The sequence below is a fragment of the Ipomoea nil genome, unplaced genomic scaffold (assembly GCF_001879475.1).
Source record: "Ipomoea nil cultivar Tokyo-kokei standard unplaced genomic scaffold, Asagao_1.1 scaffold2647, whole genome shotgun sequence".
NCBI lineage: Eukaryota > Viridiplantae > Streptophyta > Magnoliopsida > Solanales > Convolvulaceae > Ipomoea > Ipomoea nil.
Genome location: NW_017619075.1, coordinates 577,629 through 597,805, shown reverse-complemented (window position 1 = coordinate 597,805; position 20,177 = coordinate 577,629). Strand labels below are relative to the sequence as shown.

General features: G+C 34.2%; 2 protein-coding genes across 5 annotated transcripts in view; both read right to left on the bottom strand.

The window, feature by feature from the left end:
* The window catches only part of LOC109154497 (ADP,ATP carrier protein, mitochondrial-like), an 83,121-nt gene extending 64,113 nt beyond the window's left edge, over positions 1–19,008 (bottom strand). Inside the window, exons 1-5 of one of the 4 annotated variants that reach the window (XR_002049724.1) lie at positions 18,914–19,008; positions 17,551–18,049; positions 17,092–17,463; positions 16,342–16,676; positions 13,026–13,032 (exon numbers count right to left, since the gene is read on the bottom strand). Coding sequence is in view for 2 of the 4 variants with exons in the window: in XM_019302254.1 (XP_019157799.1) it covers positions 16,380–16,676; positions 17,092–17,463; positions 17,551–18,030 (1,149 nt within the window). In the remaining 2 variants the exon portion in view is untranslated. Of the gene's footprint in view, positions 1–13,025; positions 13,033–16,136; positions 16,677–17,091; positions 17,464–17,550; positions 18,050–18,793; positions 18,811–18,913 lie in introns of those variants that run through there. The other 3 variants (XR_002049725.1, XM_019302254.1, XM_019302253.1) reach the window with 3 other exon arrangements.
* LOC109154373 (zinc finger BED domain-containing protein RICESLEEPER 2-like) lies at positions 12,840–13,837 on the bottom strand. The gene is made up of 2 exons (XM_019302180.1): positions 13,568–13,837; positions 12,840–13,480 (listed from the first exon to the last, which is right to left on the bottom strand). The coding sequence occupies exons 1-2, from the start codon at positions 13,722–13,724 to the stop codon at positions 12,840–12,842; spliced, it is 798 nt and encodes a 265-aa protein (XP_019157725.1). The 5' UTR covers positions 13,725–13,837.
* Positions 19,009–20,177: the final 1,169 nt, after the last annotated feature.

The window sequence follows — 20,177 nt, the reverse complement described above, 5'->3', positions numbered from 1 at the left end:
ATAATAATAATAATAATAATAATTATTATTATTATTATTATTATTATTATTATTCTCTCTCTCTCACACACACATATAAATATATATATATATATATATATATATATATATATATATATATATATATATATAAAATGTCAAGGGTGTTTTGAGAAAATACTTTCTTTCCTCAAAATGTCAATTAAATATATATTTATTGATAGATAAAAATTATAATTAATTAAATATATACATTTATATAATACATTATATTTATTAAATAAATAAAAATATTAAATAATTTGCAAAGGATATTTTTGGTATTTGTGATATAAAAGCTATTTCCAATGGCATGGGAATAGCTAATACCAAGGCCCCCCTAGGAACTAGGAATGGTTATTCCCCTTGCAAAGGTAATAACTCATTCCTAGGGACACTATTCCTTGCCAAAATGATCCAACCAAACAGGCAAACAATGGAATAGGTCTATTCCAAGGAATGTTATTCCATTCCTGACCTATTCCATGAACCAAACATGCCATAAATAATACATGAAATTTCATTGTGGTTTTACTACTTTATAAATTTCGACATTAAATTATGCAATGAATTTCGTGGATAATTGCTTGATTTCATCATTTTAATTATACTAGTAATTGTCTCGTGCGATGCATGAATTATTATTAATTTAACAAATTTACTAATTAAATTTTTTACATCCTATAAATTATATTCTAAGTTTACAAATGCATGATAATACAGTCAAGATTGATTATAATTGTCAATAAAATAATTGTATAGGTATGGTTGACACCAAATACGGGACATAAGGAGGAGCAAATAAAAATTAGGGCATAAAATATTAAATATATACTAATATTGAAGAGCTAACCGCTGATTGCCAAACAAGGACATTGCGAGATAGTTTCCCACTTTAATTTGTTGTGTGATTTGAATACTCTTTTTGTCAATAAATTCCAAGTAGTTAATATAATTGGCTTAATTATATTTTTTATATTTTTAAACAATTATTATTATTATTATTATTATTATTATTATTATTATTATTATTATTATTATTATTATTATTATTAAATATATGTATACACTTAGGTCATTTTACATGTTAATCTAAACAACAAAATTTTCCAAATATCTTTTACCAACCGTTGATATAATCCGCTGACGCTAACCGCTAACTGCTGATTGTCAAACAAGGACATTGCGAGGTAGTTCTCACTTCAATTTGTTGTGTGATTTGAATACTCTCTTTGTCAACAAATCGCTCAAGTCATTAATATGATTGGCGTTATTAATTATATTTTTTTTAATTTTTTCATGGTATTAATAAAATACTTGGTAAATAAATATATAGCATTATTTTGTATTATAACTTTGATATTTAATTAAAAAATAGTGCACAAAAAAGATAATAGACAATGTAGTGAATATAATCAAGTGATGAATTTGAATGTAAAGAATTTTTACATTGGAGAAATATAAAGACAATATAACTAATAAAATTATTTCTCTTAATTAATTTATTGATAAGAAATAATTTTTTTTAATAAAGACATTGTGGGGACAATGTAGCGAATATAATGAATTTGAATGTAAAGAATTTTTATATCGGAGAAAAATAAAGAAAATAGAATTAATGAAATTATTTCTCTTATTTAATTTATTGATAATGAATATTTTTTTTGAATAAAGACACTGTAGACACATAATTCAAAACTAAAGAAATGCATATGTATTATTTTTTGTTGTAATTACTAAATTATTATTTTTAATTTAGTAAGAGTAAAATAGAGTACTAATTATTACAATTTTGATCGGAATGAGGTTCGAACCTAAGACCTTTCTTATTGAAATCAATGAATAAGTTAACGGTGAACTAACAAAAATTAGATGCAACCTTAAATAGTTATTATTTCATGTATAAATAAATTTTGAAATCTATTTGCAATCAAAAAAGAATAAATTTGAAATCTATTTAATATAACAACAAATTTAATATTGCAAAAGAAAAATACATTTCAAAATAAATTTTCATGATTCAAGTTTGATTTTATCATATCATTTTTAAAAACATTATCAACAATAAAGTTACTTAAATTTTAGGACGTGCATCGCATCGGTAATTCTTCGTTTTAAAGGGTTGAGCCGCTTTGTATTGCAAATGTGGATTGAAATTTCCCAGATTCTTACTGTTGTTGTTATGATAGGTGTGGTTTTATTGACAATGTTACTGTGCTTTGATACAGAAAAGGGTAATAGTCTTAATTAGCCTATTTTGTAATATTGTAGTAAAAAAATTTAATGTTGTAAAGGAAAAGATGTGATGTTTGATTTTATATATATATATATATATATATATATATAGTATAGATAGATAGTAGATTTGAATTTGAATTTGAAATAACTACTTTAATTATATAACTAACGTATTTAAATAAAAATTGCAAATAAAATAACAGGTGATATTTGTCGAAAATCCCCACACAAAAAACTTATTCATTTGAAAAAGATTACTTATGTAAGAACTATATTTATTTTATATCTAATTTCTCTTCTTTATATATGTGGAGTCAAATTAATTATAATTGAGGTTTAAATGAATATATACACAAATTATAATAAATATAAAATTTTACCAATAAATTTGAACACAATAAACTTTTTTCTATATATACTTCATTATGCTTTAATATATATAGAGATAGAGATAGAGATAGAGCTATAATAATAAAATAGAATTTATAAACTATAAATGCACATAATAACTTCAAAAAATTATGTATAAATACATCTACCCACAATTAATACATTCATACTTGATATCTTGTTTCTGTTAAAATGCATTTACACTTTGGAGGAAAAATTTTGTAACTAGATTCTGCTTTATTATATATATATATATATATATATATATATATATATATATATATATATATATAAGATAAAGATTTATTTTTGAAGTCCTATCAATAATAAAATTATTTAAATATTATGACATGCATTACATAGTTAAATGCTAGTCACCTTAATACAATACTATTTCAAGGCGATCCACGGTATAATGCTTGCTTATATGTTGCTCCAAAGTTAGGACAATTATTTCAAAGTTTCTACACTTCATCTTCTTTTTTTAATTTTTTTAAAAAAATTACAATCTATTTAGTTTTTTTTTTAAATCATTTTTTTAACAAATTCAATATCCATGTCAAAACTTATTTCTGTAAGCAAATATAAACTTTAAACTAACCTCCGGCCATAGTTGTTCTTTGTAAAGCTTTGAAATTGCTATAGTTTGCTTGATGTTTCTGCTGCAGAATGTCTCCCACTTGGTCTCAGGTTCAATATAGATGGTGTATATGTGTCAAAAACAGTAACCTGAGCAGTGGGGAACCCTTTGCTTATATAGCCTGTATGCCATCAATACAGGCTTTGTAATTGTTACCATTACAACTCCTTATTATGGCACCACTTATTGACCATTAAAAGCCATATTGACTTGCACCATTTAAGTTTTCCTAAATGGAAAACGTTACATTCTCCACTCGGTGCAAGTACAAACTAAAAGAAACGAAACATGAACTATAGAGATATGTCCTCTTAATACGAGTAGTATCTACTATAATCACAATCTATCTTGTCCCCTAAGTTCTTTATATGGTGACCAAAACTTAATGGATAAACCTCATGTTTATTCCAGGGCCAAAAGATATATATTTTCTCAACAAAATGTGCACAATACAATAACGAGAAAATTTCTGAATACTTTAAGAATTTCATGAAATAACTGTATGTACACAAATTTTACAAAGTGGGCGCAAGTCCCATTTTCTCAACAAAATTCCTAAACTTGAATGGTGGCATGCCTTTAGTTAAAGGATCAACAATCATCAACTCAGTACTTATATGCTCAATGACCACTTTCTTATCTTTAACACGCTCCCTGATGGCTAAGTACTTGGTGTCGATATGCTTACTTCGACTCCAACTCTTATTGTTCTTAGCCAGGAAGACTGCAACTAAGTTATCACAATAAACCTTTAATGGTTTAGAAATAGAGTCCATAACTCTAAGCCCCGAAATGAAATTCTTAAGCCATACACCTTGAGATGTAGCCTCAAAACATGAAACGAACTCGGCTTCCATGGTTGAAGTGGTGACAAGAGTTTGTTTAACACTTCTCCATGAAACAGCTCTACCGGCCATGATAAAAATGTTCCTCGAAGTTGATTTCCGAGAATCAACACAACCGGCAAAGTTTGAATCAGAATATCCAACAATGTCCAAAACGTCCATCTGTTTGAAAACAAGCTTATAATCCTTAGTACCCTTGAGATAACTTAAAACCTTCTTTGCAGCTCTCCAGTGGTCTAAACCCGAATCACTTTGATATCGTCTCAGCATTCCAACAGAAAGGCGATGTCTGGCCTAGACAGGCTTGAACATATCCGAGGCACCCAACAACTAAAGCATAAGGAATATTCTTCATGGATTCTCTTTCAAAATTATTCTTTGGACATTGGTCCAAACTAAATTTATCTCCTCTCACTATAGGAGCTGGACTCGGTGAACAATCATTCATTCGAAATCTTTCTAAGACTTTGTTGACATAGGTTTCATGTGATAGTCTCAAAATACCCCGGGATTTATCCCTATGGGTCTTTATGCTAATGACATAAGATGCCTCGCTTATATCTTTCATATCAAAGTTCTTAAAAAGGAATTGCCTAACCTCGTGCAGCATTCCCTTATCATTTGTTGCAAGTAGAATATCATCTACATATAAAACAAGAAAGCAAATTTTACTCCCACTTGTCTTTTGGTATATGCAATGATCTAAGGGACTTTCAACAAATCCATATGAAGAAATGACCCCATCAAACTTGATATACCATTGGCGGGAAGTTTGTTTTAAACCATAGATGGACTTTTTTAGCTTGCAAACCAAATGCTCACCTTCACTAGAAGAGAATCCTTCAAATTGTTTCATATAAACCTCCTCTTCTAGATCACCATTAAGGAATGCCATTTTCACATCCATTTGTTGCAATTCAAGATTGAAATGTGCAACCAAAGCCAAAATTATACGAAGTGAATCTTTCTTTGATACATGAGAAAATGTCTCCGTGTAGTCGATTCCTTCTTTTTGAGTAAACCCTTTAGCAACGAGCCTAGCATTGTATCGTTCAATGTTGCCTAATGAGTTCTTTTTAGTCTTATAAACCCATTTACAACCAATGGCCTTGGCCCCATTAGGCAACTCAACAAGGTCACAAACCCTATTGCTCCGCATGGAACTCATTTCTTCCTTCATGACTTCATACCATAAATCTGATTCTTTATAGTTTATGGCTTGTGAAAACGTTTCTGGATCATTTTCGGCTCCAACATCATACTCTTGCAGATACACTATATAATCACTAGGAATTGCCGGTCTTTTTTCGTGGGTAGATCGCCTTAAAGTTGAACTACCATCTTCTTGAGAAGTTAGCGGTTCAACTACCGCTTCAGGAATTTCCTGAATTGGTTGATGTATTGGAATAATATCAGCATTTTGTGGAACTTCTTCAATAGGTTGTTTAATACCCGTTTGAACCTGAGGGATGTTTGAAACTATTATCAACCTATCTGATGATGTAGAAGGATATGATTCAGTATGATCATGATTAGAAATCAAATCATTGAACCGATCCCTCCCACTAATCATGTCATCTTCAAGAAACTTAGCATTTCTTGATTCGACAATCCTTGTTGAATTAGATGGACAATAAAATCTGTATCCCTTGGAGGACTGTGTGTATCCAATAAAGAAACCACTAATAGTCCTCGGGTCCAACTTCTTTTCTTATGGGTTATATAGCCGCACTTCAGACGGGCATCCCCAAACACGCATATGTTGCAGACTCGGTTTCCAACCTTTAAATAACTCAAACGGCGTCTTTGGGACAGCCTTGGTTGGAACACGGTTTGATATATACGTAGCCGTCTTAAGTGCTTCGGCCCACAAAAACTTAGGAAGTTTTGAGTTGATAAGCATAATCCGCACCATATCAATAAGCGTGCGGTTTCTTCTTTCAGCAACACCATTTTGGTCCGGAGAACTAGGCATTGTGTATTGGACAACAATCCCATGTTCTTGAAGAAACTTAGCAAACGGACCAGGTGCTTGTCCACTTTCAGTGTACCTACCATAGTATTCACCACCTCTGTCGGATTTTACTATCTGTATTTGTTTCCCACATTGGTTCTCAACTTCAGCCTTAAAAGACTTGAAGGCATCCAACGCTTCATTCTTATTATGGATCAAATACACATAAGTAAATCACGAGTAATCATCAATGAAGGTGATGAAATACTTTTGACCCGGCATATCCATATTTGGACAGCAAATGTCAGTATGTATGATTTCCAATATGCTTGAACTTAGGGGTGTAAACGAGTCGAGCAGAGCTCGAACCTGGGTAGGCTCGAGCTCGAGCTCAAGAACTTATGCTCGAGCTCGAGCTCGGCAATTTTCGAGCAGCTCGATTGTTCAAGCTCGAACTCGAACTCGATCTTGAGCTTGAGTTCGAGCTTGATCTTCAATTTTTTAATTGTTATTTTTATATATTATAATTATATTATGTTATATTATATATTATAAATATTATATATTATACAGCTCGTGAGCGGCTCGACGAGCCACGAGCCTTGAATATCTAGGCTTGGCTCGAGCTCGATTATCAAACGAGCTGCTCGAGCTCGAGCCGAGTTTTGACCGAGCCGCTCACGAGTGGCTCACGAGCGGCTCGGCTCATTTACACCCCTACTTGAACTCCTTTTGGCACCTTTCTTAGACTTGTTCGTCTACTTTCCCTTAATGCAGTCTATACAAGTCTCGAAATCATTATAATCAAGAGTACTAAGTACCCCATCATTTACTAATCTCTTTATATGTTCAAGGGAGATATGGCCTAATCTCCCATACCATAACATGGAGGAGTTCTCACTAACACTCGATCTTTTGGAACTGGAGTGAACATGCAATGAGCTATAAGTGGCATTGTTTTGTAAATGTAAACGATAAAGACCATCAGACAATGTACAGTATCCAACATGAGTTGATTTATTGAAAATATCAAAATGCTTGTCTTGGAAATTAAAAGAGAAACCCAACGGCACAAGTCTAGAAATGGAAATCAAGTTTCGGGAGAAACTTGGTAAATAAAATGTCTTTTCTAAAATCAAAAAAACTTGGTAAATAAAATGTCTTTTCTAAAATCAAAACAAAGCCACTACTTAAACTAAGCTTGCATGTTCCAATGACTTCCACTTGTGACCCCATCTTATTTCCTGATAAGATGGTTCGTTCACTTCCCACCGGCTTCCTTAGATCCTGCATTCCCTGTAAAGAGTTTGCAATGTGGATTGTTGAACCAGAATCAATCCACCAAGTATTAGTGTTAACTTCAGACATATTAGATTCATAACAAACGAATGAGGATAGAATACCTTTCTTCTCGATCCACTTTTTGTACTTGATGCAATCTTTCTTCATGTGCCCCTTCTTTTTACAGAAGAAGTACTTATTGTAACATCCCGTGTTACGGCCATCGAGCCTGGATTAATTAATTAAATTAATCCCGCTATCAATAATTAAAAAGGATTTAATCTAATTAAAATTTCCTTAATTAATTAATGTGGTCCATAACGGATCATGGAGCCTTGCCTGAAACCCGGTAGGAATAAAGAAAGCAGGCTTTGCCATTCATCAGATCCCAAATAGGATTTATGAATAAATATATATAGAGGATTAGAAAGCATTTAGAACCCTCTTTCCCCTCATAACACTAAATACGCGATTTGCCCAAGGAGCTTAGCAGAAGGAATTCCCCACCACCAAGCCTAGGGAAACCAATCGGAGGAGAATCTTGGTAAAGAACGTTAATAGCGAAGGGAGGATTAATTAAGGCTAAGAGGTAACTCATGTCTTACAAAACTTATTTTCCTTGCTATATCTTGATTATTGGCTCATTTGATAATTGTATGTGTGATTCTGTGATTGAGTCTTGATCAGGGTTGTAAAAATCGGTCTAGGCGCTTCTAGACCGTGGCGATTTCTCCCCTAGGCGCCCGCCTAAGCGTCCGCCTAGCGCCTAACTCGGCCGATTTGGCCGCCTAGCATTTAAGTTAGTCGAGTTAACTCGTCAATTTCGGTCGAGTTAACTCGATCGGCTCGACCTATTTTTTTATTATATATGTGTCTGTGTGAGTGCGTGTGTGCGCGTGCGCATACATATACATAATATGACATATATACACTCGTAAACTAGTTTGATACTTTGAATCTTTAGATGATTGAAGTATTTGAGTATTTCATATTTGAGTATTTTTAATTTTTAATATTGTTTTAATATTTTTTTTTTTTTTTGAAAATCATTGTTTTGATGTTATGACTTATGAATTATCATTAATTCATTTATTTGGATGTGTTATTTGATTAAATGTTGAAAACAACCTCATTAAAATTGTCAAACTGCAAGTCTACCACTGTTTTTTTGGCGCCCGCCTAGATTCCGCCTAGGTGCCGCCTAGACCGCTTAGGCGCTAGGCATTGTCCAGGCGCCCGACTAGCGCCTAGCGCCTACTGCAACCATGGTCTTGATAGAGCCTTGCCTAGGGTTTATATTGTGTTTATTTGATAATCTTGATGTTGTGCTTGATTATATGTGTGATCTTGCGTTTGGGCATGTCTAGAGCTTGTCATTAGGGTTTATTTGATGGAATCTTGGTGTTCCTGCGATTCTTGTCGTTCTTGCATGATTAGGAATTGGTTCTTGAATCTTGATGTTTAGGAGCATGTATTTAGGATTTAATTGTGTTTGTTTCTTGGCCTAATTCTTGTGGTTCAAGTTTGTATTGTTGTTGTTGTGTATTGGGATGTAATCGGACTTGGTTTTGGGTTTAACGGATGAATTCGGTGGGAAAAGTGCCAAGATACCATCGTACCAACCAGGGGGGGGGGGGGACGAACCCCCACCTGACCTCCCACCTAGGGGTGCTAGCGAACAGAGCTTTCGACAAACTACTCGTGTTCGTGTTCGGTAAGCGTTCGTTTATGTTCGTTTGTTAAGGTAAACGAACATTAACAAACAAAATTTAGAGCTCGGTTAATAAACGAATAAAGCTTGAACAGTTCTAAGCTCGTTTCCTAAGAGATCGTGAACAAGCTCGTTTGTGTTAGTTTACCAATGTTCGTGAATAAGCTCGTTTATGTTCGTTTAATAATGTTCGTGAACAACCTCGTTTGTGTTCGTTTAATAATGTTTGCGAACATGTTCACAAACATATATATTATATTATATTATATTAGTTATGTAGTTGTGTTGTTTGTTTGATTATTGTTCGTGAACGTAGATTATTTATTGTTCACGAACGAATTGTGATCATGAACATGTGCAGGTGTTTGTTTATTAAGTGTTCATGAACGTAATTACGTAAATAAATATGTTCGTGAACGTTCTTGTTAATTAACATGTTTGTGAACGTGTTTGTTAATGTTAACGAACACGTTTGCGAACGTGTTCACGAACATTAACAAACACGTTCGTGAACATGTTCGTTAACATTAATGAACACGTTCGTGAACATGTTCGCAAACGTTAACGAACACTAACGAACGCTTAACAAATGATTTTCAAAAACCTTAACAAACGAACACGAACACTCCAAATTCCTTAACAAACAAACACGAACAACCTCCGTTTGTTTATGTTCGGTTCGTTAACAGCCCTACTGACCCGCCAAGTACACACCACAGTACTAGCGGGCGGCTGGCGGGTGGACGACCACCCGCTGATACATGGTACCGCTCACCGGCGGGTGGTTGACCACCCGCCGTACACCCGCTGGTACGGGTGGGGTGGTGCATTGTTTTGTCTCGTTTCATGTTTCCCCGTGTCCCGTTGTGCCCCGTTTGATGTTTATGTGTCTCGTTTGATATTCCGGGTACCGTTTTAGGAGTTGTGAGTCGTGATTATTGCATGTGGGTTAAGTTAGTATCCCGTTGACCTAGGACGAGATTTGTATGATCCCGTGTGTGTCTTGTGGTTGTCTCGTTATCTTGGGAAGTAGAGTTTAGACTGTATCTTGTGGGATTCGTGTTTATGTTGATGTCATTTGTTGGTGTGATTGTTGTGTCTTCCCTTGACTGTCCCTTGCTACGTGTTGACGTGTATTGATTGTTGTTGTTATTGAGCGGTGGCCACTGCGTTGTTGTGCATGTTGACTGATTGATTGTATCTGATGTGAACGGGATGTGATTGGTGGAAAAGAATTGTTGGAGTTTGGCACAATGAGTGCCCGGTTATTGTGCTAAAGGCACAGACCATTCTGTTATCGTGCTGAAGGCATGGACCAACCTTGATTAGTTTGCTAAAGGCATAGATCAAGTTATAAGCACTGCGGTGCCATGTCAGAGCTATATGCGCTGACCCCTTGGTAGTGGTCAACCACCCGCCGGTAGCTATGATGAGGGCAAAACAATCATATATATATATATAGGGTTGAGTTCAAATGATGACAACAATATATAGAGGACTGTGAGGACAAATAATGGGCACACAACAAATTAATACCAGTCTCACAACTTAATACATAATGGCACACGAGAATAAATGTAAACATCAAGTTTCGAACCCAGACTTTATAAATTAACAAATCTAGCACGCGACATACAAACTGTGGCACACGACTACATTCGGCCATGCACACGACATACCGGCTAATGACACACACTACATATGTCCTCACAGTCCTCTATAATATACTTGTCCCCATTTGAATACACATCTATCTATCTATCTATATATATATATATATATATATATATATATATATATATATATATATATATATATATATATATATATATATATATATATTGTCTACAAGGCTTAATGAGTGCTATTCACAAAATGATTTTATCAAAAATATCAAATAATTAAAATGTTGAAGTATACAATTCTTACCACTTTCCTACTCATTTTCTGAAAATTGAAGCAAACACACGAGGACAGTTTTTCGTTGTGTAGCCAAACATCGAAAATTAAAATGTTTTCTGGAAAATGATTCATTTTCCGGAAAATATTTTCCAGAAGTCATTTTCCGGGTTTTGCAAACGGAGCCTAAATTAGAAAAATACTACATAAACTTCAAAATCTACTTCTAACTTTGTTGTTTCGCTTCAAAATCTACTTCTAACTTTGTGGTTTCTTAAATAACAGGTCTCAGGTTTGAATGCTAATGTGGGGGCATTGATTTTTTTCCCGATAAACATCATGACACCCTATTAAATTAAGCAATTAATGCATGTCACATTATAGAATTGAAAATGAAAGTAAATTAGAAGTGCGTGTAAAATTACTCATTAAAATATTACGAAGAATTGACAAATGGGCGACCTATTTACATTTTTATTTTTTTATTTAATTCAATAATTTAATTAATCAGTTTTCCGCTTTCCATTTTTCATTTTTTTTTCAAGACAACAAATTATATAGTAGACTATTAATGATATACTAAATAATAAATAATCATTACACAAATAATGTATTGTGTAACTTCAAAAAATAAGAATCCAATATATTATATTAAAGATTGACCTTCAATTTATTAAAAGTATAACTTAATGTATTAAAAATTAAACTTCAAATTAATTTAAATCCAATATATTATATTAAAGATTAGCCTTCAATTTATTAAAAGTATAACTTAACGTATTAAAAATTTACCTTCAATTTATTTAAAATGTAACTTATGGTATAATAATTTGCCAACAATTTGACACATTCCATATCAATAACTAGCAGATTCAAATTTTTAAACTTGGGAATAACATAACTACGTAAGCAAAGAACTAGAAGTTGAAAATATAGACTGAAAGATTGGATAACAGATACTTTGAAGTAGGGGTGTAAACGAGCCGAGCCGAGCTCGAGCATGGGTATGCTCGAGCTCGAGCTCGGTAAATGAAGCTATGCTCGAGCTCGAGCTCGTGCTCGATCGAGCTCGTGACTGGATGCTCGAGCTCGAGCTCGGCAATTATCGAGCTGCTCGAGCTCGGCTCGAGCAGCTCGATTGTTCGAGCTCGAGCTCGAACTCGATCTTGAGCTCGAGTTCGAGCGTGATTTTGAGCTCGAATTCGAGCTCGAGATCAGGCTCGAACTCGAGCTCGAGTTTGAGTTCAAATGCGTGCTCGATTTTAACCTTGAATTTGACGGTTTGACCTGTTTGATTTAAAATTTAAACTACTCTGTTTTATCCATACATAAATAATCCAAACTTCAAATCAAAACAATCAAAATAATTTTGCAACGAAGTAAAAGATAGTGAAGACACAAGTCAATAACATTTTTCAAACTTCAAAACATTCAAAATAAGTTTGCAAATCACAACAAAACACAAGTCAACAGTGTAGTAGTCCTTGATTCCTTGTACATATATATTTCGTCCCGGATATGTTCAAAACAGGAAATATCTGTTCAACTTGCAAAAAAAAATGAATAATATTAGATAATAAATGAAATTAATTAAAAATAGTTAAACAAAGATGTTACTTTGTAACTTACTTTCATGAGTTGGATGCCGGAAGAAATATTTCTTGGAATGATTTCTCTTTCTACAAAAAAAATAAAATAAAAATAAGTATACAATTAAACAAATATTTTTTAAAAAAATAATGTATCTTTTAGCATAAAAGTTAACTTACTTTGTTTTTGGTAACTCCATGTATATGTCTTAGCCAATCACCCCCACAAAGTAAAGCTTGGGCTGTTTCAGGCAACAATGATGCACGATACGAATCAATTACCCTTGTCCGCACTAAATGTTGCTTCTGAAGCCACACTGCTAACAGGTATAGCTAAAATATCTGCTGCCATTCGAGACAATATTGGATACTGCAGTCTATGCATCTTCCACCAATCTAAAGAACAAAAGTTGCTTGGAACCTCAGTAGTCTTAAGACGCGCTTTTTCTAGATAGTCTACTAACTCAGAGTTTTTAGGCCCTGAAGTTTCAACTTGGGCACAAAATCCCTCAAAATCTTCCCAAGCATATGTAGACTTTTGGCGGCTGACTTGGCTTCTAAAAGTGTTAGAAGAACTTAGATTTTCAGGATTATCTTTGTTCATTGATTCAGCAACATACTCTTCATAAAGAGTATTGATGATCTCCTTCACTTTTGCTATATTCTCCTTAGCTTCCTTATCAGAATAAAGTCTAGGGAAACAGAATTCAACTGCAAGCATTTTCTTTGTTGGATCAAAAACAGCACCTATAGCCATCAACAAATTGCACTCACCCCAATATTTATCAAACTTTTTCTTCATTCTTTTAACCAAATCCTTAATAAAGTCATCTTCATCATCTACATGACTATCCAATGTTGATTTGATTTTTTGAACTTCTTGAAGAAACAAATTTGAAGTAGGATACTCAGAACCTGAAATAAATTTGAATTCAGATAATCACAATTCACAAGTCACAACCTTAACTAAATTAAAAAATATATATATTAAAAGAAACAAACCTGAAATAATGTGAGTAGCTGTCCAGAAAGTCTCTAAAATTGAGCAAACTTTGACAACCTTGTCCCAATCATCTTCCAATGGACAACTCTCATAGAAAGGATCACGATCTTTTAGCATCTTGAAAGCTTCTTTGAACTTGAGTGCACAACTTAACATCTCAAAAGTTGAGTTCCATCTAGTTTTACAATCACGAATCAATTTCCTATCTTTCAATTGCAATTGTTGCACACAGTTAGCAAATTGTATACGCCTTGATTCCGACCGGTTCACATATTCCACACTATTTCTAACATCACTAATGATGTTCTAAATCTCATCTAATCCATCTTGAACACACAAGTTCAAGATGTGTGCACAACAACGAACATGAAACAAACGTCCCCCACATACCAAACTTCTTGACCTTTGGAGTGTATCCTTCATGTACCTAATAGCAGAATCGTTACTTGAAGCATTATCAACTGTAATTGTAAACACTTTCTTTTCAATTCCCCACTCTTTCATGCATCCAAATATAGCATCAGAAAGCTGAAGACCTCCCCTCGGTGGTGGAATGTTAATGAAGTTTAAAACTCTCTTTTGCAACCTCCAAGAAGAATCAATCCAGTGTCCAGTGACAACCATATACTCAATCTTCTAATTTTTTGACTTCCAACAATCTGTTGTCAAACTTACTTTACTAACACTTTCAAGATTGTTCTTCAACTTCTTCTTTTCAATCTCATAAACCTGCAAACAATCTGCTTTGCATGTATTTCTACTAATTTTTTTCCACTCCGGCCATCCTTCTTTCATTAATAGGTTAAATCCTGCTTCCTCCAAAATAGTAAACGAATGTTCATGCATCATGATCCAATTAGCAGCACACTCCCTCATTCTTTCCATATTAAAATTTCCACGATGTAATGGAGGAAGGGAGGATGGAACTCCATCACTAGGCATAAAATTTAACTTTGTTTGTTGATCGGTGACCTACAAAGTACAAAGTACAAAACCAATACCATAACTATTAATAATGAATAGAATAATTTAGCTATATAAAAATTTATTTTCAAATTTAAGTACTTACCTTCAAATGTGCCTTTCTCTTAACGCATTTGTCTTGATGCCTCTTGTAGCTAGTTGTTGTGCCCGATTTAGTTAATGCGAAATGATGATGACAATGATTACATTGTACCTTCTGCACTCCATCTATGTCGACCATATGAAAATCAATCCACACACCTGAAGTCTTTTTTCTCTTGTTTGTTTGAAATTCTTGCTCGTGTGTTTCTTCATTTTGTTGTGTGTCATGATCATCTGAATGTAATTCTACTCTTTCAACTCCTTCAGATTGTTCATGTGATTGATTAATAGTTTCATTGCTTTCACCAACCACACTATTTAGAGTGTGTGGATTTTGCGGGACAGATGAATTATCGGTAGACATGCTCACATGCCTAATGGAAAACAGTTACGACATCAAGTTATCATACCTCAATTCAACAACAACTAATCCAATATTCTAGTACCTTACTTTCATATATTTAACAAATTAAGAAACTAATATAATAACCATAATGAACTGGATTATATATTTAACAAATTAAGAAACTGGATTATAAAATTATATTGCTGCAAGTAAATGGATTATATCTTCAATAAGAAATAAATAATGAACTAATATATTCAAGGTTCCATGACAAACTAAACTAATATATTTAACAATAATGAACTAATATATTCAAGGTTCCATAACAAACTAAACTAATATATTTAACAAATTAAGAAACTGGAATACTGGATTATATCTTCAATAGTTAATCAATATAGTTAATCCCAAGAAACTAAACTGGAATATAGCTAAATTGAATCAATACCATAATGAACTAATATATTCAAAGTTTCAATAACGCAAACGTATGAAATATGAATACCTAGAATTATATCTTCTTTTTATATCAAGGTTCCAATAACGCAAACGTATGAATACCTAGAATTATAGCTTCCTCGCGACGGAAACCCTGGGGGTGGACAGAGTCGACGATGTCGTGGATCCAAAGTCTGGTCGTGAATCACCGGCGGCAACTGTCGAAGTTTCTCTACCGTGGAGGCGTGGAGTCGTGGACGAATACTCGAATAGAAACTGCCAAAGTCTCTCTCGACAGTCGAAACTCGAAATATAAAATATCAAATTCTGAAGGCGCTAGAATTCTAGGGCTTTTGAGTTTTGAGCTTTGACTTTTAAATTTTAAATATTAATTATTATTTTTATATATTTTAATTATATTATACCATATATTATACGGCTCGACGAGCCACGAGCCTAGAGTATCTAGGCTCGGCTCGTGCTCGTTTATTTGACGAGCCGCTCGAGCTCGGCTCGAGCTCAATTTTGACCGAGCTCGAGCCGAGCGTTGACCGAGCCGCTCGTGAGCGGCTCGGCTCATTTACACCCCTACTTTGAAGGAATTGCAGTAGCTATGATCAGATACAGATTAACAACAGCATCTTGTAAACGGAAAATGAAAGGGGACAAAAAATCCAAAACCAAATGCATAAATATAATATTATAATGTAATAATGTAATAAATATAAGATTATAATGTAATAAATATAAAATTATAATGTAACATAAAGCAGCATTACACTGCAAGACCAAAATAAATTGCTAAAATCTGTAATCTCTACAGCACTACGTCTGCAAAAATGAAGTATCCCCAATAATAGGCTGGAGAAAATTTTGGGCTCAAGCCCCCTCAAAAAATGAGTTATTCAAAAATGGGTAGGTAGTAATATTTTCATCACCATCTCAAGATGCCACACTTCAACTTATGCACCACCAGAACCGTACTTCTTTCCAAAAACTATGACCTGAAGCTTATCGTATCCTGCTAACACACCAGCACCGGCAACAGCACGGAGGATGTTTGCACCAGCACCCTTGAAGAGGGATTTGGCACCCTCATTCTTGAGGATCTGAGAAAAGGCATGTAGAGAGCTCTTATACTTGACAGCTTCACCAGATGTCATCATCATTCGTCTACGAATTGTATCAATTGGGTAAGAAGCAAGGCCAGCACCATTTGTAATGACCCAGCCAAGAGCAAAGCTAGCAAAGAAACTATCCTGTAAAAGAATACAAGTACTAGTAAGTATTAGAATTGGTATATGAAGTTTCTTACTTCAGTTTGTAAGGTAGGAACCACAAACTAGGAATTAGAAAACATTTATGAGTTCCAAAGCAACTCACAGTTCAACAATCTGAATTGGGGATTGTGTTTTACAAAAATAAAAAATAATAAGATGAGCAGATAACCTAACCCTTTAACGAGGCCATGAAAGAGAAGCAAACAGCTATGTGTTTATGGTATTTCCTATCTCATGGAGTACTGAAAGTTTGCATGATTATTACTCCAACTAAGGGGATTGACCACGCATAATGCAAAATAAGTTCTATTTGACAAAAATATCAGATGCCAAAAATAGAACATACTGTGGAATAGAGAACCAGCCTAAAATATGGAATTAGAGAAGAACAAACCTCCAAACTTCCCGTCAGGATAACTGGCTTAATGGAGTCATACAATCCAAAATACAGCCCCCGATACACAATGATACCAACACATGAAATGTTGAAACCACGGTAGAGTCCAGCAATACCATCAGAAGCAAGTGTCTTCCTATAGACATCAACCAAACCATTGAACTGCCTATCACCTCCCCCCTTTGCAGCCTTGGCATCATTAGCCAAACGAGTACGAGCATAATCCAAAGAGTACACAAAGAGTAAAGAGGAAGCACCAGCAGCACCACCAGAGGCAAGGTTTCCAGCAAACCATTTCCAGTAGCCATCGCGGTCCTTCTTGAAGTTGAAGAGCCTCTTGAAGTAGTCCTTGAAAGCAAAGTTCAATGCCTACACATAGATATTAGAAAAATATTATTAGGTAATACACCATCACTAAATTCAATGCATATTACAGCCTAGAATAAAATTGCTGACCTGGGTAGGGAAGTAACGGATAACATTAGCAGTGTTTCCTCTCCACAATGAAACAATTCCTTCATCCTTAATAGTTCGACCAAAACAATCTCCAATTCCCTTGTAAGGTTCAGAGAGTCTTCCAGCCTTAATCATCTCATCTTGATTTTGAATCAGAAGTTTTACACGCTCAATAGGGGCAGCTGCAGTCTTTGAAACGGCAGCAGAAACTCCACCCATGAGAAAGTCAATAGCAAAGCTTGCAAATCCTTTCTCTGCAGGAGCCTGCACAAAAACTGGTGAAGCATTTGCAGTTATCAGTGACAGATCCTGGGAGGCTTGGCAAGACTTGAGTCCTGCATTGTAGTAGTTTCCATAAGCAAAATGCCTATGATACACAGGTCTTTGCAATCCGCCATAGGATGCTTGAGCATCTTGAGAAAGACTAGAACTTAGATTGAACTTCTGACCAATAGTGAGGTGCTGGTGAATATCAGCCATTTTGTTCTATATCAAACTCCTGAAAAAATCAAAGTTCATTCACAGAACATGTTATTATTCAAAGTACTAATAATTGAGACTAGTAGACTACTGCAATTACAACCAATAGAAGTGTAACTTCAAAGACTCAGTATAGCACATCATAAAGGAGTAGTGGCACAGCATTCCACTCTGTCAAAATCATTTTTTTAAAAAAGGAGCAAATGATAAATTGAACTTTCTTATTGCATCAAGGTGTGCATAGTAGTTAAGATTTCAAATTTATTCAATTCAATGCCCAAGTTTAGCAATGATTTAATTCAAATTTACTTCTTTACTTTCTTCTCTATTGATGCACAATTCTATCATGAATTCATGATCTCGCAAAAGTACCATTTGAGTTTTAGAAAAGTGTTGAAATAAAGCATAAATAAGTGCGTATGAAAAGAACGATCATAACACGCACGTAATCGTATAAATAATTACACACACATACATATTCCCATTTATAAACAGAAAATGCAGAAAACCGTTGCATATGTGTTTCAAAGTATACGAAAGAAATTTGAACAGCGAGAACTTGAAAAATAAATAGTCAATATGAATTCAATCATTAACGTCATTTATTAACAGATCAATAAGCAAACCAAACAAAAAGTTTGATTCATATACAGAAATAAGCATTCATCTTAAGATGCAAAAAAATAAAATAAAAAAAACGCGATTCATCAAATCTGATTCAAAAAAAATACAGTAATTCAAGATGTGTAGCATAAATACAGACCGCTATGAAGTTAAAATCATCAAACAAAGAAACGAAACTAAAAAACTAATATCAATTCAAGTTATCGCCAATCAAATCTTATTTATGGAGCAGTGGTGGATGGAGAGAGGGAGTTATTACCTTCGCTCAACTCGCGGAGAGAAAGAACAGTGGAGGAGAGAATACCGAGGAGCTCTGTTGTAAACGGGCGGTGTTCTGAACTGTTTAGAGATATTTTATAGTGATGTGACTAGGTTTGATTGAGTGCACCTCGGTGTACGCTTAGAATCTACACCTCCTAAATGATTGATTTTAATCGCCGTTAATTGAGATTAAAGAATTTTAATTTGAGTGAATGAATCGGAATGGTGAATGCCTGAAGGGGGTTGTAACGTGTTTGGATACACAGAGGAATCTGATTGCTTTCACATATTATTGGAAAGGAATAAGGGTCAAATAGGCCATCCAACTGCACACAATAATGCAATTAGGCCACTGAACCTAAAAAAACAACAATTAGATCCCTAAACTAACAATTTTCTTGCAATTAGTCTAATTTATAAGTTTTCTAGGTTGCTAGCAGGTCACCTTTTAATTTAAAATATTTTTTTTAAAATTTAAAGTATTTTTTAAAATTTTATTATTCAAAGTAATTATTTAAAATTTAAAATTAAAAAAAAAAAAAAAAAATCGTCTCCGGCCATGGATTCGTCTCCATGGCCGGAGACCTCTTCGTCTCTGGCCATGGATTCGTCTCCATGGCCGGAGACCTCTTCGTCTCTGGCCGGCCGGAGACGAAGAAGTTATCTTCGTCTCCATGGCCGGAGACGAAGAGACTCTTCGTCTCCGGCCATGGAGACGGAGATAACTTCATCGTCTCCGGCAGTGGAGACAAAGAGACTCTTCGTCTCCATGGCCGGAGACGAAGATGTCTCCGGCCATGGAGACGAATCCATGGCCGGAGACGATCTGTTTCCTTTTTTTTTTTTTTTTTTTAAGTTTTAAATAATTATTTTAAATAATAAATATTTTAAAAAATATTTTAAATTTAAAAAAATATTTTAAATCTAAGGTGACCTGCTAACAACCTAGAAAACTTACAAATTAGACTAATTGTAAAAAAAATGATTAGTTTAGGGATCTAATTGTTGCTTTTTTAGGTTCAGTGGCCTAATTGAATTATTATGTGCAGTTGGATGGCCTATTTGACCCTTATTCCTATTGGAAAAGTAGTCCGTATGTTTTTCGGTGTGAAAATCGCAAATTTTTAGCCACGAGTTTGGGGTTGGTGGAAATGTGGGCAACTCTTTTCTAGATGTAATTTATAATGGTTGGTTAAGTTTGGCATTTGACAGTAAACAATAATAATCAAATTAAAATTAGAATTCATTATCTGTATTCGAAC